We start from the raw sequence: 21,953 nt of genomic DNA, 5'->3' as shown, positions 1-21,953 counted from the left end.
ATCCTTGGGACACAGTAGATCATGATAAATGGTCACTGAAAACATGAGTGAAAAGGATGAGAAAAGACCAGACAGAAGAGAGGTGAGGGTTTCCTAGGGTCCCCACCCATGAATAGATGTAAGAGAAGCCAACAGTGTCCCCCATCACTCTGGGGCCCAGGGAGCTACTGGCTGCCTGGTTTCTCCCGGCCACCCTGGGTGTCCCAGGCTCCAGACCTGGCCCCTACCCTGTGCTCAAGGAAATCAACCTGCAGGAGAGGGAGAGAGAGGAAGAGGGGGTCCTGGGTCTCCCTGAGCTCAGGGATGTGGTCCTCACTTCTGCCTCCCCAGGCAGAGGGCTCTGCACCCTGCCTGGGCACTGGCATGTTGGCAAGCGCAAGGAGACACAGGCATGGAAGCACAGGGAACCGAGATTTTCCAGAAATCACAATGGCCAGTCAGTCCCAGGCAGATGACTACCTGTGAAAAGGCTCATTGTCCCAGGCCCTGCTAGAACTTTTCCCACTCATCCTCCCAGCCCTGTCCCATCCCCGGCCACCTCCAGAGCATGCGCCGGGCCAACTCTCAGAGCTGGCGTCCCTCTAAGACAGGGGCTTCCCTACCTCGGAAAGTCACTTTGGCGATCCGGTCTCCCCTGCCCCGCAGCTCCGAGACCGTCTTGAGGTGGATGAGCAGGGCCATGCTGGTGTGAGCTGCCTGGCACTGCCAGGCAGGAGCAGCAGGAAGGAGCTAGCTGGTGGAGCGCGGCTCACACGCCTCTCTCTTCTCTGCTGCTGCCTCCTCCTCCTCCTCCCGACCCCCCTCCGATGCTGCCCACAGAGACCAAGGCAACCAAGCCGAGCTAAGCTGCTCCTGCAGCGACTCACAGAGCCTCCCAGCCCCCGCCCCTCCAAGTTGTCAGCCCAGCGTGTGTGTATCAGTGTGTGTGTGCGTGTGTGTGTGTGCACCCAGTGTGCAGCCTGGGAGTGCGGCAGAGTTGGAATTCATTATTTAGCAGCCGCCAGCTCCCAGATAAAGCTCTGTCCAGCCTCAGGTGTCTTCTCCTAGCTCCTGGAAGGGAGGCTCTGCCCACCCCTCTGCAGGGCTCTGCTGCTTCCCTACTAAGCAAGCCCTGCCACCAGCAGTGGGCACAGAGGAATGGGCATGCGCATGGGTGGGGTGGGTGTGGGGCAGGGGGCACTCCCACCCCCACAGGGGCACACTACAAGAAGAAGGAAATGTGTTTGTCCACCTATGCCCGCCTCTTCCCTGCTGGAGACTGTGCCCCCAAGAGGCTGGGCCCTGAGCCCTGCCCTGGGATCACTGTTTCTGAATCTCAGGAAGCAGAGAGGCTGGGGCTGCTGCCTGAGGGGAAGCTCAGGACCAGGCCACGCATGATGGAGATGCCTGGTTGTGGAGACAGCAGAGGCTTATGTGCTACGAGGGGCCATGTTTAAGGATCCAGGGCACTAACCTAGCCCCACCCCAAGGCTGGGGGTCAGGCAGGCTAGCGAAGGTAAGCCAGGCTGATGTTTGCTTTCCAGCCAGAGGAGCAGAATTGAATGGCCTTCTGCTCTTATAAGCTGCTAGGGGCAGGAGAAGGGGTATCTACAGTGAAATTTCTAAGGACCAAAGGAGAACTGCCCCCTCCTGTCTTCCAGCAGCATGCCAAGGAAAGGGACCCTGGGGGCCAGAATCCCTGATGCTGGAGGCTGTGCTGGGTCATCTGCACCCTTGCTCTTGCCATTCGTTCTTGGTGGAATGCCCTCCACCCCATCCTGGACTCAGCTTGAGCGCCTCCTTCTGGAGGTGCCTCTGTACCTGCACCCCGGTTGGGTCGGGGTCCTCCTCTGTGCTGCTCCTGCCTCCTCTCATCTTACTGAGTCCTGGGGCTGCTTCCCTTGCCTCTTCCCCTACTGACCTCAGGAGGACCCTGGAGCACAGCATCCCTCTACCCCAGAGCCCCACATGGTATCCTGTGCACCGTAGAATGCCCAATAACTGTTGAAAGGAGAAAACAGTAAGCTCAGGGATCTACCTGAAACAGAGTCTAAAGGTTTAAAAGAGAAATACTAATTTTTCACAGCATGGTAACAAGAGGTTACTTCCTTTGAATTCTACATTCCAAATAACCTACAGTATGTCCCAAGAGCCTTCTTTCCTCCTTCTAGATATTTCCTTGCTACTGTGCCCTATTTTTTTTTCTACTTACGTTTTTTTTCTTTGCCCTTTTTCCTAACCAATTCTTGCTTACCTTTCTCACATTTATCTAATCATAGCGAATTTAAAAATGTCTTAGAGTATTATGTTTATTGAATACAAGTGAATGCTAAATTTTCAAAACCTGGATAAGTTTAATGTCTTAAAAAAAAACCACCTAAACTCACTAGCATTTTCCATCCATGAGGTCATCAGGTGATCTGTGTTTTTAAGGCTTGGTGGCTACAAGGTAAAACAACAACAACAGAAAATATCTCCTTCCTTGGTTCTCTGGAGGTCCTCCCCTGAAGGGAGTGAATTTCATGAGGCCTCTTACAGACCCTGTGCATCTTTAAGTAAAAGCCCATGAACCTGCCCTAGCCAAGGCATTGATCTCTGCTGAATCTCACTTTCCACATCCATAAAATGGTGGCAATTTCACTCACCAGCTCTCAATGGAGTCAGCTGACCCTTCTGAAACCTAAGACAGATCCCCCTTTTTTTTTTTTTTTTTTTTGAGACAGAGTCTCACTCTGTCACCCAGGCTGGAGTGCAGTGGAGTGATCTAGGCTCACTGCAACCTCTGCCTCCCGGGTTCAAGCACTTCTTCTGTCTCAGCCTCCCAAATAGGTGGGACTACAGGCATGTGCTACCACACCCAGCTAATGTTTGTATATTTAGTAGAGACGGGGTTTCACCATGTTGGCCAGGCTGGTCTCGAACTGCTGACCTGCCTTGGCCTTCCAAAGTGCTGGGATTATGGGTGTGAGTCACCGTGCCTGACCAGATCCCACTTTTTAGTGTCTATTCTTCTGTTACCCATTTTGGTAACTGAGTATATAATTTATGTAACGAACGTTTACTGAATTCTTTCCAGAGCCAGGTGCTGAGATTCAGGGATGAATATGATATGGATGGCACAAGATCCCAATCAGACGAGACAGATGGACTAGAACACAGGCAGGTGGAAGGCAGGGTGGTGGATTTACCAGCAGGACTGGTTGGGCAGCCCTGAATGGGGGAGGGAGTAGGTGGTCAACCTCACCAGGGCTGGGGGTTTGACTCATGTTTTCCTTATTGTAGAACATGTTCCCCAATGAGAATAGAGAAAAATACAGACATGACTACATTCTGAAGGATAGATGGAGTTTCCTTCCACCCAGTTTGTTTGCAGCCATTCCTTTGTCTACAGCTTTCCCTTTCCCAGCAGGCCTCAGTGTTTCTGCTTCTTGAGCCTCTGGGAACCATGTGGCTCCCCTCCATTTCACTGGCATTTGCCAGGGGGAGTCTTTGGAGAATCCTGGTGGCAGCATCCTGTGAACCTAGTAGCGCCTGTGGTCTTCATCCACTGCCATTTACAGAACCGAAGTGTGAAGGGAACACTGCTCTCCATCTGGCATCTAAAGGGAAGAAGCAAGATCCGGAGATGAAGGGGGAACTGCCAGGCTTCTTCATGACACCAGGACTGCTGCAGAGGGAGCTGGGGTGGCAGGGTCACCACCCGAGTCACCAAGAGCCTGGCACCATGGAAGCTGTCCCCATACCCTCACGCCTTATGAAAAACCCAAAGGCCCTGGCCCTGCCCTAGGCACCAAGGCTGGTGTGAGGGTCCCTAGAGAAACCCGGGTGAAGCAGTCCCAGGGAGGGAGGGAGGCAGGATTACACAAGGGGGTGGGCCTTCAGGAGGCCTGCTCTCTGGGGCAAGCGCCACCCCTGCAGATGCCATCCCCAAAATGAACGGCAGCATTGGGGACAGATGTAAATCACACACCCAGACGTTCTATGATTTTCTTTTTGCCCCTTACCAACAAAACTCCTTTTATGGAGTAGTTTGAGGGTATGATGAGGTGAGAAGGTAGCCACTAGCTAGAGATTAAGGAGAAACATGAAAAATGCCCCTCTTCGCAACCTGCGCGCACACACGCACGCACGCACGCGTGTACACACACACACATACACACACATAATTATGCACAGCGTCCTAGGCAACCACGCCCAGCACGGCCCACTGCAAAGCCCCTTCCTGGAACCCCCATAGAGCTGGGGTGCAGGGGAAGCCTTGAAGAGACATAGCTCCTGGGGACCCTTCGGCTACTCAGGTTTCTGGGCCTGAGCCACGGTGGGGCAGCTGCTTTGCGCGTGGCCTCCAAAGTCAGGACCTGGCCTGTCCTTTGTGGTAGGGTCGCGTTCCAAGCCGGGTCACCGCAAGACGGATCCCGCGAGGCCTCTACAGCGATTTTCTGCCTCTGTCCCGCATCCGAGCCTCTGCACATCCCGCACGCAGCAAGGCAGAGAGCCCGATGCGTAGGGGAGAGTGACAGGGGTCACCCAGCAGAGCTCGCGGAAATGGGAGGCGCCTTCTGTGCGCGCCCTGTGGGGCTGCTCCGGGAGAGGGCCGCCAGAAGGGCGCAGTGTCCCGGAACGCGAGGACAGCGGGGCCAGCTGGCGTTGCCAGGAGGGCCGCCGTGGCCTTGGCCGTTGCCGGGTGACCCGCCGCTGTTTACCGTGGGGCGGAGCGGAGCGCCAGGCTCGCTGCACTCGCGCACCCACCATGGCCTCCCGCAGCGCGGGCACCCTACTGACCGAGTTCAATGCCGCCTACGTGCCCCCTGGCCTCATGCCCGGGTAAGGCCGCGGGTGCGCCTCCTCCCCTCCCCCTTCCGCTAGCGCCCTCGTCGGTGGTCGAAACTCAGCCCTCTGCCCCCGATTCTGGGGTTGAAGGAACCCCGAGGAGCCGATTTTCCACCCGACGGGGCGGGGGGCATTCCCGGGGATTTGTGGTTTCAGAGTAGGAAGTGGGCGGACACGGGCGGGGGTGTCCCCAGATTCCCCTTCGTAGGAAGGCGCTCCCTGGCAAGTGGGGCACAGCCAGCAGGGGGTAAGGGACCTCCCGTGGACCCAGCCGGGGAAGAGGGAGGAGATGGAGTCACGTGGGGTTTAGTGCTTGGAGACGCACCAGGCGGGCAGCCTGCAGGCTTAGAAAGAATGCAAGAAAAAGCAGGCCCCTCTGCCCCGGGCACAGGGCCAGCTCCCAGCGTTCGGGCAAGGTCAGTACTTGTTGGTTGAAGGAGGGAAGGATATCGGGTGGGTGCGGGTTCGAAGAGCCTGGCGAGGCCGCAAGAGCGGTAGTTAATGGGTCATGCATGCAGTACCCGCCCGACTTTGCGGTCGGTCCTTTCACCGATCTCCCTTTATCCTCCCAGAAGTTTTTCTTGGAAAGCTTCCTGGCCACTTGCCCTGAGTGCTGGCTTGCTGTTTAGCACTTTCAAATGCTAGGTTACACCTACCTTTCTTTTCTCTGGATATTTTCAGACTCCAAACATCTAACATGCAAGTCTGGCTGTTCCCTCCTGTTCTTTGGCTCTTTCTCCCACAGTGTCTGATGTTTCTACTCCGGACCGCCTCTCCCAGGGTGTAAGGCTGTCTTTATCCCTCCTACCAGTCAGCATGGGTGCTGAGAACAGGCACTGGATTCTGAGAGGCAACCTGTACAATATCAGCAAATCTATATAGAATGAATGAATGATCCTAAGATCCCTTGTCTGAAAAAAAGAGTGAACGAATGAACGAAATGAATGTCTTGAGGGTTCTACAGGCAGGGTCTCCAAACAGGTGAAAAAGCCCGCATGCTCTCCCCTGCAAACGGAACAGATGGCAAAATGAAGAAAAGTGTATTTGGTATGAAGTTGGGATTGTTTTGAAGCAGAATAAGCTGGACACTGAGGTGCTGTGACATTCAAATCATTTCTGGACACTGCATGAGAAAGTAGCAACCAGGGGCTGGTGCTGTAGTTTTAACCCAGCCCATTTGTGGATGTGACCTTTTTCTGGGCCCTGGAGAGAGCTTGCTGCCTGCAGGATGTGTAGAGGCTCAGATGTCCACCCGCGTTCCCATCAGACAAAGCTGATATACCAGATCATGGTAGTTTCCTGAAACCAAGCCAGGTGACTTAGAATTTGCCTGTTTTCCTTTATTTAAGGCATTCATGTGGATCAGTGCTTGGGACACACCAGGTGTTATGTTAGGAGGCTGGGAAGACAAAGACAAACAAGTGGGGGGCTGCCCTAGTGTGGTGTAAACACATAAGGTTTAGTTCAAATCCATTTTTGCCACCTTGGATGGTGGTGTTGACACCACATTCTGGGTGTTTATCATAAGATTTGATTTTATACATTGACTTTTTTTCTTAAGCCTCCCACAGTCTCCAGTTGGAAACTTTTCAGTTATCTGACTCCTGGACATTTCCCATCTGAGGGGCAAGGCCCAGTGCTCCTGCAAACCCTGCCCCGGAGTTCCCCAACTCTGTTTGGAAGGGGTGGGAGCTGCAGGTTTCAGAAGCAGTCCCCAGGGTGCTTTCCTATTCCTGCCACTTCTCGGCAGTTCCCTTGAGTGCCCTGTCCTGTGATTGATTTAGAAATGGCGATAAGAGGATCATGCATGAGGTTTCAAGCCTGGACTGGGCTAGTTTGAGCAGCTGAGCCCGTATCTGCTGATTTCTCATCTGGATCTTTCTGGAAGGGATGTGTTCCCCTTAAAGATTCCCATCAGTGAGGAATGAATTGAGTCGTTTTGTGTTTCCAAATGCTACCTCATTGGCAATTCTGTCAAGTTAATGAAAGAACCCAAGATTCCTGACCACACTTGGAAAATTACTATTTTTGTGTGTCTGTTCAAACACTAATTACAGGATTTTAAAGCGCAGCCAGTCTCTTCTTACACTCAGATCACCCCCCTCTTACCTGCTTTATTTGTAAAGGCAGAGAATATTCATGCTGGTGTGGACCTCAGAGATCATGTAGCCCCGTCCCCTCCTGTTCCAGATGTGGTCACTGAGGTCTGGGGGGACTTGCCTGAGCCCCACGCTGGTGATGGAAGTGCTGGGCTGGAGCCAGGTCCCTAACGCCTGTAATAACACCGTGATCTCCTAAGTCTGAGCTCCAACTACGTGCCAGGCACTGTGCTGGGCCCTTTACAACATTTTCTTCTTCTTCTCCTTCTCCTTCTCCTTCTTCTTTTACTTCTTCTTTTTTTTTTTTTTAAATGGAGTCTTGCTCTGTTGCCCAGGCTTGAGTGCAGTGGCGCAATCTTGGCTCACGGCAACCTCTGCCTCCTGGGTTCAAGCAATTCTCCCTGCCTCAGCCTCCCGAGTAGCTGGGATTACAGGCACACACCACTATGCCCAGCTAATTTTTGTATTTCAGTACAGATGGAGTTTTGCCATATTGGCCAGGCTGGTCTCAAACTCCTGACCTCAGATGATCCACCCGCCTTGGCCTCCCAAAGGACTGGGATTATAGGCATGAGCCACCATACCTGGCCTTTCTTCCTTCCTTCCATCCTTCCTTCCTTCCTTCCTTCCTTCCTTCCTTCCTTCCTTCCTTCCTTCCTCCCTCCCTCCCTCCCTCCCTCCCTCCCTCCCTTCCTTCCTTCTTTCTTTCTTTCTCTCTTTCTTTTTTTGAGACAGAGTCTCGCTCTGTCGCCCAGGCTGGAGTGCAGAGGCACAATCTCAGCTCACTTCTTCTTCTTTTTAAAAATCATCACAATAACTCAGATAAGGAATGAGCAGCTTGCCCAAGTCATTCAGCAAGTTGCTGAGCCTCGTCTTTGTGACTTCAACACCCCAACTCACCCCAATATCTCCCCAACCCTCATGTGGCATTTCACCTGCCTCCCTCATTTAGCAGGGAGGGAATGGGGTCGACAGTAAGAGATGGACTCTGGACCCAGCCTGCCTGGTACAAATCCTGGCTCCATCACTTCCTTACCCTGGGCAGGTTATTTACCTCTCTGCCTCACCTACCTTGTCTGTTCAATGGGGATGATCATGGTGTGCAGCTTGAAGAGGTTTCAGTTAGTTAACATGCCTAAAGCCTGGCACTTGGTCATTGTTAGCTGTTATCATTCGTTAGATCTCTACTGTGTTCAAGACCTGGTTCCAGGAACCCCGGGAAACACGAGACAATAACAAAGCTGGTCTTCAGCCTCGCCGGCCAGGGCGCTCCATTTGGTCCCTTGTCGTTCCTGGGGACACAGCTCCTAGGCACTTTGCCACAGGCAGTGCCTGCCTGCGCCTGGCCTGGGTGCTATTCCCGCAGTGGGCAGGAGCTCTCGGGTCAGAGTCCCTGAGATTTGAAGGGGTTTGAAGGGATGAGATTGGCGTCAGTGAGGATCCAAGCTTCCTGCTTGCAGGATCTGGGTGGCATCCACTCCTCATTCTCTGTTTCCGGCCACGCCTCACCCGGCTCTCAGTGCAGACCCCTGGCCTGCACCATGCATTCATTCATGCCCAGACTGCCCCTGTGCCCCATGCCCACAGCTCCTGCCCAGTGGCTGTCACCAAGAGTGAGGGAAGGAGGATTTGCCTCCCAGCCCCTCTCTCTGTCTGCCTGGGGTGGCAGTTGTGCCCGCACCTGTCACTGAGCTGGACCTTGGAGACCTCAGGGGCCTGTGATCTTAAAATCAGTGTGTTCCACTCAATTGTCAGGAGAGTGGTCTCACAAAGGTGGTTGTGTCCCCATCCCTAGAATCCCTGTACAGCAAACACACACAGTGGTGTGCTGGCAAATGTTTAACAACCAGTTCTCTGGAGCAAAACTGCTTTGATTTGTAACATTCATCCATATCTGTGGTATAAATACTCTCACCAAAGCTGATTTCAAACTATCAACATAGTGTCCTTAATTGCAGAGTTGGGGAGGGATGAATGCACAGCTGTGCAGCATTATATAATATTTCCACCCCACAGATACGGTGGACATGACAACCTCAAACACAGGTGATAGTAACGTGGTAAAATAATTAGGAAGTGAGGAGTTTTGACTATTTATCTCATTTGGTTTTAGTGTGTTTTTCTTCCCTCTGAGACAGAGCCTTACTCTGTCACCCAGGCTTGAGTGCAGTGGCACGATCACAGCTCACTATAGCCTTAACTTTCTGGGCTCAAGTGATCCTCCCACCTCAGCCTCCTGAGTAGCTGGGACCACAGGTGTGCACCACCATGCCTGGCTAATTTTTGTATTTTTTGTAGAGACAGGGCTGCCCAGGCTGGTCTCGAACTCTTGGGCTCAAGCCACTTGCCTGCCTCAGCCTCCCAAAGTGCTGGGATTATAGGAGCCACCATGCCTGGCCTAATAGAACATATTTAATTGTAATTTAATATAATTTGATATTTAATACTGGCTTGTTTATTAACAGACTTAACAAATTCCTGAAAATTTAGAAGTTGATTCCCTTGAAGCCAGTAGGCACTGCCTGCAGCCCACGACTGCCTGCAGCCCACTACTGCATGCCCCTGTGATACGGTTTGGCTGTGTCCCCACCCAAATCTCATCTTGAATTGTAGTTTCCATAATCACTACATCACAGGAGGGACCAGGTGGAGATAATTGAATCATGGGAGGAGTTCCCCCATCTTGTTCTCATGAGAGTTATTTTCTCACAAGATTGGATGGTTTTATAAGGGCTCCCCATTTGTTGGGCACCCATTTCTCTCTCCTGCCACCATGTGAACAAGGACATGTTTGCTTCCCTTTCTGCCATGACTGTAAGTTTCCTGAGGCTTCCCCAGCCCTGCGGAACTATTATTAGTCCATCAAACCTCTTTTCTTTATAAATTACCCAGTTTTAGGCAGTTCTTTATAGCAGTGTGGGAACAGAGTAATACACCCTGCCAGCTTCCTGGGGCCTGGGGCCTTACCCTTCAGGGAGAGAGGTCAGGCCAGGCTTGGGAAGGGAGGGTTCCCAAAGCATTTGCATTTCCAAAACCCCTTCCACTTCAACCCAGGCCCTGGCACCAGAGGTGCAGCCCTCCAAACAGGCCAGTGCATCTTGGGGTATGAAACAAAGGCCATCTGCCCAGGGAGAGGTAGGGGACCCCTTTTGCCCATTCGTTAGTATTAGAATCTCCTGGGAAGCTTTAACTATGACCTGTGCTCAGGCCCCATCTGGAGATTCTGATGTCATTGGTTGGGCTGGGCTAGGGCTGCAGGAGTTTTTAATCCTCCCAGGCAATTCTAAGATGTAACCAGGGACAAGAACACTCGTCTGAGAATTTCTATGGCCCCTTGCAATGCAGACCACTGTTGACAAACTGGCAGGTGTGGTCCTGTTTTCAAGCATTTGAAAGAAGGGGCCTCCTTGTGTGGAGCCTGTGCCATTCTCCTTGGCACACCCCCGCCCCCAGGCTGAGAGGTCTGACTGAAGGCACAGCAGGTGCTATTTTCATTGTTCAGTTCTCATCTCCAGCTGAGAGAACAGATCATTGTCCCAGATTCAAGCCCAAAACACAGAAGCAGAAAGTAAATTCTACAGCCCCTCAATTCTTCTCCCTCTGGGCCCTGTCCCCACAGGGAGCTTCCCTCTCTATCCCCCCAGGAGGCAGCCTGGTCTCAGAGGGCCTCACACACTTAGGGGGCCTCTGGCCACTCACCTGCCTTTCTTTGCTGCAGTATCTTCTCTTCTGGAGGATTCATAAACCACGTCATTCCCCACCCCCTTCCCAGGACCTCTGCCCCAAGGCCAGCCCCTGTCTCTTTCCTGGAATTCAACTCTGAGCTGTTCAAGGACATTTCATAGGTAACTGGTGCCTCTCAACCTTGAGGAACTGGGAAACCCCCTAAGAACAGGTGATCAGGGACTCCTGGAGACTTGGGCTTTGCAACAGGGATCCCCCTTCTCTCCAGAAGAAAGACCAACCATTTAAAATGTGCCACCGTTTGTCAATTCCATTCAACAGATATTTACAGAGCATCCACTGGGTGCAGGGAATGCCAAGCATGCCAGTATGAGTACAACAGAACCCTCCCTCCCCAGAGAGCCTATAATTCATACAGAAAGAATATTCCAGTGGCTCAGATTATTGTGATATGAAAAAATGTGAACTGAAGCCAAGTGTGGTGGCTCACGCCTATAATCCCAGAACTTTGGGTGGCCAAGGCAGGGTGGATTACCTGAGGTCAGGAGTTCAAGACTAGCCTGGCCAACATGGCGAAATCCCATCTCTACTAAAAATACAAAAATTAGCTGGGCATGGTGGTGGGCACCTGTAATCCAGGCTACTTGGGAGGCTGAGGCAGGAGAATTGCTTGAACCCGGGAGATGGAGGTTGCAGTGAGGATCGTGCCACTGCATCCAGCCTGGGTGACAGAGTGAGACTCAGTCTCAAAAAAAAAGAAAGAAAAACATTATGAACTGAGACATAGGAGACGCGCAAAGGGCAAAGACAGCTCCACGGAGCGGACAGGCAGGGTCTATGGACTGGGTCATGGAGGCTCCATGGGAAAGAGGGCATTCAAGATGGACTTCGAAGGATGGGTAAGATCACAATGTGGGAAACGAGGAGAGCAGAGCCTTCTGGATGAAGGATGTGGCTTGAGAAAAAAGATGGTGTGGAGGTGCCAGAAGGGTGTTCTTTCAAAGCAGCAAATGGCCTCCTCGGCTGGAGTGGGAAAGCTGGGATCTGACAGAGGATGATGCGACTGGAAAGACCTCTCACAGAGGCCCTGGCATGCAGGGACTGACCCCTGGCCCTGCTTGTGCTTGGTGTCACAGGCAATGGGGAGCCCTTGAAGGATTTTGCTCCTGGGGAAGGATCTGATCAGAACCGTCCTCAGTAGGAGGTGTTGTGGAGGACAGGATGCATTGTGGAATGGGGACATGCCAAATAGTTGCTGGTTAATCAGTTAATAAGGCTGATCGTGGGATCCCCGATGGCTCGTGGTAATTAGTTTTAATGTTGACTGTGGGGCCAAGCAGTTCTATTAAGAGGCAGGGAAGGGACTGCTCCTTTTCACACAGTAACCCACAGTGGGACTTAGAATCCACATGTGACCATTGCGCAGGGGCCCGGCTTGGCACAGTCTCCTGGCTTATGTGGTGTACAGATGGATGGAGGGACAGGGTGGTGGATGGGGGCAGAGGAAGGGGTTGAAGGGGAGGTGTGGTGGCACCAATACAGCAGATGCTGCCATTGGGACCACTCGATGCCCTGTTATAACACTTGCCATTCCTCTCTGTTCCTCCTTACCTTGGCCTGCCACAGATCAACACAAACAGGATGGCAGAAGGCTCCACTGTGGAGCTCAGGGCATGCTCAAAAGAACACAAATGCAGGTGCATACGAGGGACACAGACCTAGCTTGCCAAGATGTGCCCACTGAGTGCTAAAGAATGTGAACCTGCACATGTATGCAAGTGTGTGTGCACACACACACACCTGTCTGAGCAGCAAGCCCTGAACAGAATCCAGGCAGAACTCAGGAGGATTGCGGAGGAGAGGGCTTCTATTCTATTGGGATGCAAATATCTTGGCATTCAGAGAAGGTGGAGAAGCAGGGAGCAGAGGAGGAGTATGGCAGAGAGCTTGGGGGCGAAGAGAAGAATCACGAGAACACATCATTTTTCTATGGCTCCTTTCTTCAGAGGAGCCCAACACCCCTGTGGGCGGGATGCTTCATGCCAACATGTGCTCTGCTGATCAGAGCCACACTCCTCTTAAATCAGGACTCCAGGGCATGGTGCCCCCAGAGTTTCTGGAATTCTGCCTCCTCCAGTGAACATTTGTTGAGCACTTGTCATGTGCCAGGTGCCAAGGATAAAGGAGAGCATGGATTAGCAGAAGAGACAAGTTCATTCGGGTCTGAGTGTGGACTTAAGGATGACAGTCCTCCCAGCGAGGCAAGTGCTAGGTACAGGGTATGCAGTCAGGAGAGGCAGCAGGGGGCACGGATCCTTTGCAGTGGGTGGCAGATCCCCAGGTGGGCAAGAGGGAAAATGCATCCCCGGTAGAGGAACTCCGTGCAAAGGCCCAGAGGCCTGAAGAGTACGTGGGGCCCCGGAGACTGGAAGTAAGGCTGCTGGGGCCCAGGGCACCTACAGGGAAGTGATGGAGGAGAGGAAGAATGGATCTGGTGTTGTGTGGACAGCAGGCTGGAGGGGGTGATGCTTGGTCTAGGAGACCAGGGAGGAGACTGGAGATGTCCAGGCAAGCAATGAGGGAGGCTCGTAGCAGTGGGACGGACGAGGGCCGCAGGCCAGTGGCTAAGGAGAGGCCTAAGCAGGACTTAGAGAGAGGTCAGATGTGGAGGGTGATGGAGAAGAGAGGACACAGGGCCATCGAGTTTCTGGCTTAGGTGGAGGTTGGAGGGGGCAGGGGTATACTGGAGGAAGAGCAGTTTCAGTGGCGCTGGGTCTGTGGCGTGGTGGCCCGGCCTTGTGTGGGCAGCCAGACACGTGGATCGATTGCCAGAATGGTAGAGGCTGGAGACCCAGATCTAGCTGTCATTGACACACGGGACACACTGGAAGTCTAACATAGACGAGATCTCCCAGAAGGAATGGGTCCCTGAAAAGAGAAGAGGACCGTGGAGCAACACCATCGCCTGGGAAAGGAGCCAGACTCAGGGGCTCCCCCTGCCCCAGGGCTCTCCTCAAAGCCTCACCCCAGTGGAAACTCCTCCAGTACCCACCCTGGGAATGGCCTTCCCTCCTTGTGGTTGATAGCACTAGAGCCTTGACCGCGGTCCCACTTGGGTTGGAGCTGGTTGTACCCAGGCCAGCTCAGCACGGCCCCTGACACATGCACCCCATGAGTCAATAAACACCGAGTAAGGACTGGGGTTGGGGAAGGACTGGGCTCGGGGAAGGCAGGCTGGGCACTATGGGTCTTTGTGTTCCCAGCACTTACTGTGTTGCCAGCACACAGCAGGTTCCTGATAAATTAATGTTTCATGCCATTTGACTCTGTTTTTAAAAAATGATGTGTGTACAAAGAAGAAAGCAACAAATCACCCCAAATCCAAACACCCTGAATTATCCAGGGTTAACATTTGGTGAATTTTATTCAGAGTTTCTCTTTACATGTATATTCAGATGAGATCAGGCACGCTCAGTGTGGTATGGCCGTAGACCTTATGTGTATATTCAGATAAAGGACTAGATGGAGGAGTGAATGGATGGATGGATGGATGGATATAAAAACAGACAAAAGCAACTTTATAAAAATATAATCATACCATATTTGCTATTTTAAAATGAAATGCATGAAATCGAATCTTAATAGAACTTAACTGAAGAGAAAGAAACTGCAGCAAAATGGAAGAATAGGTGGATTTGAGATAAGTGTTAATTCATCACAAGAGATATTAGTACAAAAAGATCCCTCTATAGGAGACAGAGAGAGGATAAAAACCATCAAAGGGCTACAGCCATTATGTTGTACTTTTTTCTAACGACGTGTTTCAATTTTAGATGCCATGGGTTGACTCCGATTTAAAGAGATTCTTAGTAAGTGCACCCCCATCTCCCCTCCACCCACCCCCTAATTTTGGTTGCTTAAATTAGTTTTACTTTGACAGGTTTTATAACATTTACATTCCGTTCTGTAACCAGCATTCACCTAGTTGCTATTCCTGGTTCTGCACTTAAATAGATTTGAAGCTCACCACCACTCACTCTAACAGAGGTTCTACATTACCGAGTTGGTTTTTTTCTTTTTCTTTTGAATCATCTCTTGGTTGGCAGGATTTTGTCACTGAACATGACTTTCAAGAAGAGCTTGTGAGTGCTTTGGTCGCTGAGCCCTTTCGTGCTAGGAAAGGGTGACTTTGTACCCCCGTGACCGCCTGGCTGGTGTGGTATTCTTGGGTTGCGTTCTTTTCCCTGCGGAATGCTGTGGGTATCCTCCTTTGCCTTTCATTCTATCGCTTCATCTTTTTGCTGGGGTTGGCAGCACCTGGTGACCAGCATCTCTTCCATTCCCTAAGTTCCGAACCACTTGAGAAAGAAGATGAAAGAGGAACGTGGCTGTTAGAGAATGGGGTGAACACAGCCTTAGAATGAAACAGGCGGGACTGCGCTGAGCCCAGCCTCCTCCCCACGGGCAGTGCCTGTCCATCTAAAACCTAAGGCTCAGAGGGGCGGAGCAGGCTTCCTTGCTTCTGAGAAGGAGGAGGAGGGAGGGGAGGGGCGGGTCACAGGCTGCCCAGTGTTTCCCAGTGACTCACCACCCAGGTGTTCCTCCACCTCCAGTGCCGAAGAGCATGTGGGGCTGGGAGATGGTTCCGGTGTGGGAGGAACCTCCCCTCCATGTGGGAGGAGCCCTCAGGATACAGGAGACTGCATCTCCCCATCGCCTGTCTTTGACGTCTTAATTTATCGAGTCTATATCTTGATTCAGCTTCATCTACAGCACAAAGTACTCTCAGGAACTTGCTTGCATGTCTCAGGTTAGGTTTTTTCCCAAAGAAGTTTCTTCATCGGTGCCAATGTTGCAGCGGGACAGTGTGAGCCAAGGACATTGGATTTGGCAACAGCAGGATCTAACATGACCTTAATTTAGATGTAGAGGTTCACGTTTCAGTGGTGGGTCTGAAGGCAGACTGAGGGAGGTCAAGGAAAGGGTGTGAGTTGAGAAATCAGGCAGAAGGTGCAGCGTATTCCTTAGCGAGCTCCAGAAGGAGGGAATCTGCAATCCCGCCTTCCTCTTCACCATCTTTAACGTCTCCTCTCTTGGTTGCTTCCCCTCTGCCTATAAACGGGCACCAGCCCTCACTGCAGAAATCTACAACCTAGGAACCACGGCTCAAGCCCGCTTACAGGCAGAGGGGAAGAGGCCAAGAGGGAGGGGGACATTAAAGATGATGGAAGAAGGGCAGAGGCTGAGAGAGATAGGGAGAGACAGATGGGACAGTGAGGCCTTGGGTGAAGCCAGAGCAGGAGCTCCAGACCCAGGAGTGGTACCCAGGCTGGGAGGAGGACTGTGTCTCCTGGAGTGGCCAAGGTGACCACCCAGCCTCACTGGAGAGACAGCAAGGCACCCACCAATTCCTCCGTCTTCCCAGTTCCGGAGGAGACCTGGCCTCCTTGGGGAACTCAGGGGGCCGAGGAGGAAGGGCACTGAGGTGGGTGGAGAAGAGTCAAGACCGCCAGGGTCACGGTGTCAAGGGCAGTGCCTCTGTGGCATCCAGGGATGTGAGTAGTGAGGCTGGAGGGGGGCCTGTGCAGCTGGGGTGGAGCCTCTCTCCTCTGCAGCCTCATCGCGGCTCTGGCCCAGCCAATGCTGGATGCTGTGAGACCCCAGGAAGGCACAGCTGTTGAGGGCAGTGGGACCAGGAGCCAGGGAAGGACTCACTTTGTGTGACCTTCCCTACAGTGAGCAGGCCTGTCAGCAGTCACTCGGCTTCACTTCCTTGCCTTTTTCCTGAAGACAAAAAGAAGGAAACCATGCGTTGCTATCTAATTCCAGGCAGCGCCCATTCTGTTGGTGAGACTGAGGCCCAAGGCACAGGGAAAGACCCCAGAAGAGGCGAGAGTGGGGGGACGGAGTTATATCTAGACGGCTGCAGTGATTCTGCAGGACTGGGGTGTAGGGGAGCTGATGAGGTTGGAGAGCTGGGCCAGGGTCAGATCACAGATGGCCTCGAATGCCATGCCAAGGATCTGACTCTGAATTGAAGTTCAGTTTGGTGCAGAAGGGATTGCAGGGGCAGGGGTCTGGTGCAGTTAGAACAGTGAGGTTGTTACGACCACAGTCCAGGTACAAGGGCACACAGCTGGGCTCAGTAGGCTTGGATGGAGCTACCGGACTTGGTGACTGACTAGATGTGGGTGAGGTGGATGTGTCAGTTTCTGACTTAGATGGCTAGGGGTTACTTTTCACAGAGATGGGACCAGACTGTCAGGGAAGGTGGGGGTGGGAGATCAAGCCTGGGAGACATCCAAGGGAGATGTCTGGTGTGCAATTGTACATAGCAGCCTAAGGCTTGGAGAGAACTCCCAGGTTGGAGCTGTGGACTGGGGTCATCTGCACACAGGAGGTGGCTATGGCCATGGCATGGCTGCCATCACCCAAGACAGACCCCGGAGGTTCACCAGTGCTTAAGAGGCAGGCAGAGGAGAAGGCTCATGAAGGTGTGGTCAGAGATATCGGTGAAAGCAACAGAAAAGAGCAAAGGTGTCATCCAAACCAAGAGCAGTGTTTCAGGAAGGGAGAGGTGGGCCATGCCCTGTGTTACTGGAAGGCCCAGCAAGACAGAGCGTGTCCACCGACCTGCAGCAGCAAGAGCACAGGCGGCCTTGGGAAGAGCGATTTCAAGGGCCTCGTGGAGCAGAAGTCAGACCCCGGAGAGTGAGGCGTGCAGGGGGGCACGGGGCCGTGCTGCTCGACAAGCTTCCGCATTGGCCGCGAGTGTGGCGCCCGTGCTCTCTGGGTGTTGCTGACTCTCCCTTGTTTTGTCAAAATAAGTCTTTAGCTCTTGGAGCGAGTCTCATTTGACCAAGGATCTCTAGAGTGCCTGTGTCACCAAGGCCTCCGCTCGCCCATCTCCTGTCCCTCTCATGGAACCTCCTCGGTCGCAGAGGGTGGAAGACTCCTTGTAGGCGCTCAGAGCTCCAGCACCTTGGTCAGGTCTCCAGGCTGCCTGAGGAGCGCGTTGGGAGGCTGCTGTGCCGGGAGCAAGGCTGCAGCATGCTGAGCCTAGGCCTTGCTACACCACATCTCCCACCCATCGCCTTTCACTCACTGGGCCCCCACTCACTTCTCATACTCCCCCTACCCTTTCATGAGATAACCGCAGAATGGGGGAGCCAGAGGAGGCCATTGCATCTTCAGGCCATCGCCTAAGTAAATGCGGGCCCCTGGAGGGGCAGTGATTTGCCTACAGCATTGACCAGGGTGTATCTGGTGTTCTGGCCCCTGCGTAAGCTCCTGGTCTGGAGAGAGGAGCATCTAGGAAAGACCTCTGTGGGGAGGGAGAGGCCCAGAGTCCCTTGGACTTGGCCTTCCCCAAAGACCTGAGCAGGTCAGTGCACCTTGGGAAGCCTCTCAGGGCCAAAGATGGCTACCAGGCTCTCCTGACTCTACCCTTCTTCTTCTTCTTTTTTTTTTTTTTCTTAATTATTATTATGTTTTTATATAGAGACAGAGTCTCACTGTGTTGCCCAGGCTGGTCTCAGAACTCCTGGGCTCAAGTGTTCTTCCTGCCTCAGCTTCCCAACATGCTGGGATTACAGGCATGAGCCACCGCACCCTCCACTTTTAAGGGCCTCTCTTGAAACAGACCTGGGGCCCTTCATTGATCTGTGGCTCCACTACCTCCTCCGCGATCGGCAGGTACCAAGGCCACGTCCCCACTGTGGCCTTCTCCTTCGGCGCTCCCTACGGCACCACCACCCTCAAGTACTTCCAGGACCACCGCAACACAGCCATGGAGAAGAGCCACACTCCTTTCAGCCAAGGCGGCCACTTCCCCACCATCTTCTCCACCAACCCCAACCTCCTGCTGATGGAGCGCGCGAGCACCCGGGACCGCTGGCTGCACAAGCCCAGCTACACTCGCTTCAACCTGGACAGCCACCGATCCACGGAGCTCACGAACTTCTACCAGGTAAGCTGTGCGGGGCTGCCCTGTGGCCTCCCCTCCTGCCCACCTGCCCCCACCACGGGAAGAAAGTGATGGCCAGAGACTGGGGGAGACCTCGTACCTGCCACAGTGTCTTGATTTCCTTTCTCAGAGCCCCTGAGCCAGCAGGGAGCATGGAGGGTTTGGCTAAAGGGAGTGGGGAGGCTTAGGACTTTGCCCCCCTGATCTCTCCCCACATCCTGGGGCTTCTGGATCTCCAATTCCTGCTCACCTCCACTGCCAGTGCAGCTAGGGGTCTCTAGGGATGCTCCTGCCCTTGCCTCCCCCTGGAGTCTCTTGGATCTGTGGAATGCCATATATTTTCGAGGTGAGTAAAAGGTCTAAGATCCACCCACCAGATGAATAACACGAACAAAGGCCCCACTAGAGCCCCCTGCCCCAGGTCCAGCCCCACGGTGTTTTATCCACTCGCATCCGAGAGCCTGTTCAACCCCTCCCTACCCTGCAGCCCCCCTGGGGGCATGCTCTGAGTCACCCTCAGCCCCAGGCTGGAAGAGACTGCCCTGCAGGGAGTAAGCCCGAGGATGGGGACCTACCCATACCCCTGTTGTTCTTGTCCTGCTGTTTGGGCTGGTAAAGCCTCCCTGGATGTGGTTCAGACACATTCCCAGAGACCACAGGTGCATGGGCCTGAGCTGGCCCTTATGCCCTTGGCAGGGATACAGGTTCATTCTCTCCTGTGTTCCCAAAACCTTACTCTCTCCATCACCTTCTCTCGCAAGCCTCCCTGTCTAGCCTGATTGCAAGGACAAGGTATGTCCTGGCCCCAGGGCAGAGAACTTGTATGAGTAAGGCAACTTCCTCAGGAGAGGAGGAGGTCAATGCCACCAGCCTCTGATGCATATGCAACCATCTCGGGGGATCTGCCAAAGCCTTTCCCTCCATCTTGGCGCTCAACAGAACATGCCCCATACAGGGGGGAAGGAGAGAAGGGAGCAAACACAGGCCAGGCAGACATGGTGCCTGTGTGCACAGCAGGTGTGCGTATGCCTGCAGGGCTGAGTTTTTGTACTTGGTCCGAGCTGGTCCCTTGTTTCATTTACACTCTGTAGCAAAGCTGGTCTGGTCGGTGTCATTATTCCCATTAGGCAGATGAGAAGTTGAGGCTCAGTGAGGACAACCAGCTGGTTGGCAATTGAGTTGGGACCCCAGCAACTCCGGGACTCCTCCAGGGGCATTAGGAGAGGTGGCCCCCAACCCTGCCCAGGTGCAGCAAGGCATGGACTGCAGGTGCCTGGGGTCAGTCCTGCGGACTAACAACCTGTCATCTCTTCCTTGATTGAACCATAGACAGTCCAGCAGCATCGGAAGTACTATCAAGACAAGACGGGCACGGTGCCTCGAGTCCCCTACTTTGTGCTGCCCGTGAGGGAGCCAGAACACTACCCCCTCCCCACTGTCCTGTGAGTTGTGAGTCCCTGCCCTCCCTTCATCCACGCAGTCAACAAACGCACCCATGGGGCACCTGCTCTCGGCCAGGCATGCACAGCGCACAGACTGAGAAATGAGTTGAGGATCTTGCCCTAAAATGTGCAGTGCAGAGAGTGATGGTTGCGGAGCAAGGGGGTCAGGGCATTGGCAGCCTCAGGGGGGATGCTGGTAGCCTGAATGGGTGAATCACGAAGAGTGCTTTCCTGGCCAGATGCACTGGGAATTTGGGAGAAACTCCGTAAGCTCAGTGGGCCTGAATCTGCGGACTGATGCCCTGCCTGCAAAGGCAGCCTGGCAGCTACACTAGTCCTAACGCGGGCGCCCATGCAGAGAGCAGTAAGGAGCTGCTGCCCTCTGGTGGATACAGAGGGCACTACACCGAGCAGGAATCTTCCCCCAGCCCCGTCCACATTTGGAAAATGTGCTCCTAAGGACTTTCTGTCCATCTAACAAAATAGGAAAGTTCCTTGCCTCCTGCCCCTCACTGCTTTTATCTAGGAGAGCTCCTTTCTCCAGGGAAGGCCCACTCTGCCCTGAAAGATGACCTGGGTACTGTGGTTTCTGTGCTCTCTCCTTCCTGAAGCGCAGGCAGGGGTATCACTAACTCACACGAGGTGTCCTGGGGTGGGATAGGGTGGTGGGTGGTACCTGGCCTGCAAGGTCAGTGGATAGAGCTTGGGATTTAGCTCCATACCGACCACCCCCTGCTTGCCTCAGAGTCCTGAGATTCACCATCATCCTTACTGATAAAGCAGCATCTGTTTTCATAAGTTTAATGGTTTTTATAGAAACAGGCTTCACTGCATCCAGAAGTTCCTTTCTGCAATATAGGATCATTTTACAAAAAAAGGGAACCCGAGGTTCATTTATCACCTGGGGGACTTGTGCTGCATGGCCTGGATGGTTGGAGGCAGAGCTTGGAAAGGAAGCAGCATCTCCCATCACCACCTCTAGGACTCAGGGGGCTCTCTCCAATCTTGGGATGGCTCTGAGCCAGTCCGTCCCTGGAGTAGAGTGGGACTCTCCTATGGACAGGTATCCTCTTGAGACAGCTCTGGCCAGGATCCGCCCCCACCCCCATCACCATGGGGAGAGCGGGACACCTCAACTGTGTTCCTTCTTCAAGTTGCCTGGCCACTTGCACTGCTGCTGACAGTCTCACACTGAATGCAAACGGCCAACCAGGTGGTTGGGAGAAGAGGGTCAGTGATGGGCCTGGGGCAAGCCCCTCCCTCCTGGAATCCCCTCCATCAGCACCATCATCATTTCTTAGAACATTTGCTGTGTGATTACTCCTTGTCCAGAGCTTTACATGCGTTACTGCATTTATTCCTCAAGTCAACGCTAACAGGGGCATATCACCACTGAGCCGTTCTTAAATATGCACACTTCTAGCAGGAGTTGGGACCAGAGTCCATCCCAGGTCTGTCTGACATCTGTGCCCTCACTCTTCACCACTGTGCCACTATGTAAATACAGGTTATTCCCACCCCAAGTCCAGGGGGACCTATCAGGTGTTAAGCTGACGAGTAGCCAGCAGGCCAGCTGAAAGTTGGCACATGGGGCTGTGGGTGGGCATGCATCACCCTCTTTCCCTGGCACACTGCATAACATCAGTCCCATCCTCACCCCTAGGCCTCCTCTGTGCCCGAAGAAGAAGTGGCACCTTTTGAGAGTAGCCCCCGAGAGCCTGAAGACCTACCAGACCTTTCCGTCAGGGAAGAGGGTCTCCCCGCAAGAGCGGAAGAGGAGAGACTGCTACTTTGAGTTCAGAGCATGAGACCAGGTTCCTGATGCCTGGGATCCTGGGCGGAGGCCAGCCCGGCTTCCCTGGAATAAAACCTTTAGCTGTGACCATCCTACCCACCTCTCCTCTGGATCCCAGGGACACTCGGCCACAGCAGGAAATGCCCCCTGAAAGTCAC

General features: G+C 53.4%; 2 protein-coding genes across 7 annotated transcripts in view; one reads left to right on the top strand and one right to left on the bottom strand.

The window, feature by feature from the left end:
- Positions 1–769, bottom strand: part of OTOF (otoferlin) — a 103,362-nt gene extending 102,593 nt beyond the window's left edge. For all 6 annotated transcript variants that reach the window (XM_077959864.1, XM_028831868.2, XM_015111892.3 and 3 more), the window contains exon 1: positions 603–769. In XM_077959864.1, coding sequence (XP_077815990.1) covers positions 603–681 — 79 coding nt within the window. In that variant the 5' untranslated portion in view covers positions 682–769. The remainder of the gene's footprint in view (positions 1–602) is intronic.
- Positions 770–4,729: 3,960 nt separating this feature from the next.
- On the top strand, positions 4,730–21,808 carry CIMIP2C (ciliary microtubule inner protein 2C). Its single transcript, NM_001193808.1, has 4 exons — positions 4,730–4,803; positions 18,288–18,561; positions 19,888–20,000; positions 21,664–21,808. The coding sequence occupies exons 1-4, from the start codon at positions 4,730–4,732 to the stop codon at positions 21,806–21,808; spliced, it is 606 nt and encodes a 201-aa protein (NP_001180737.1).
- The last annotated feature ends 145 nt before the right edge of the window (positions 21,809–21,953 follow it).

This window comes from Macaca mulatta, chromosome 13 (genome assembly GCF_049350105.2).
Source record: "Macaca mulatta isolate MMU2019108-1 chromosome 13, T2T-MMU8v2.0, whole genome shotgun sequence".
NCBI lineage: Eukaryota > Metazoa > Chordata > Mammalia > Primates > Cercopithecidae > Macaca > Macaca mulatta.
This window is presented reverse-complemented; position numbering and strand designations above follow the sequence as displayed.

What these genes read in the sequence shown, in the direction of transcription:
- CIMIP2C (NM_001193808.1), top strand. Translation starts at nt 4,730, where the DNA reads ATGGCCTCCCGCAGCGCGGGCACCCTACTGACCGAGTTCAATGCCGCC. An exon ending in CCCCCTGGCCTCATGCCCGG is followed by an intron (nt 4,804 to 18,287) that starts GTAAGGCCGCGG and finishes CGCGATCGGCAG; the next exon opens with GTACCAAGGCCACGTCCCCA. An exon ending in AGCTCACGAACTTCTACCAG is followed by an intron (nt 18,562 to 19,887) that starts GTAAGCTGTGCG and finishes ATTGAACCATAG; the next exon opens with ACAGTCCAGCAGCATCGGAA.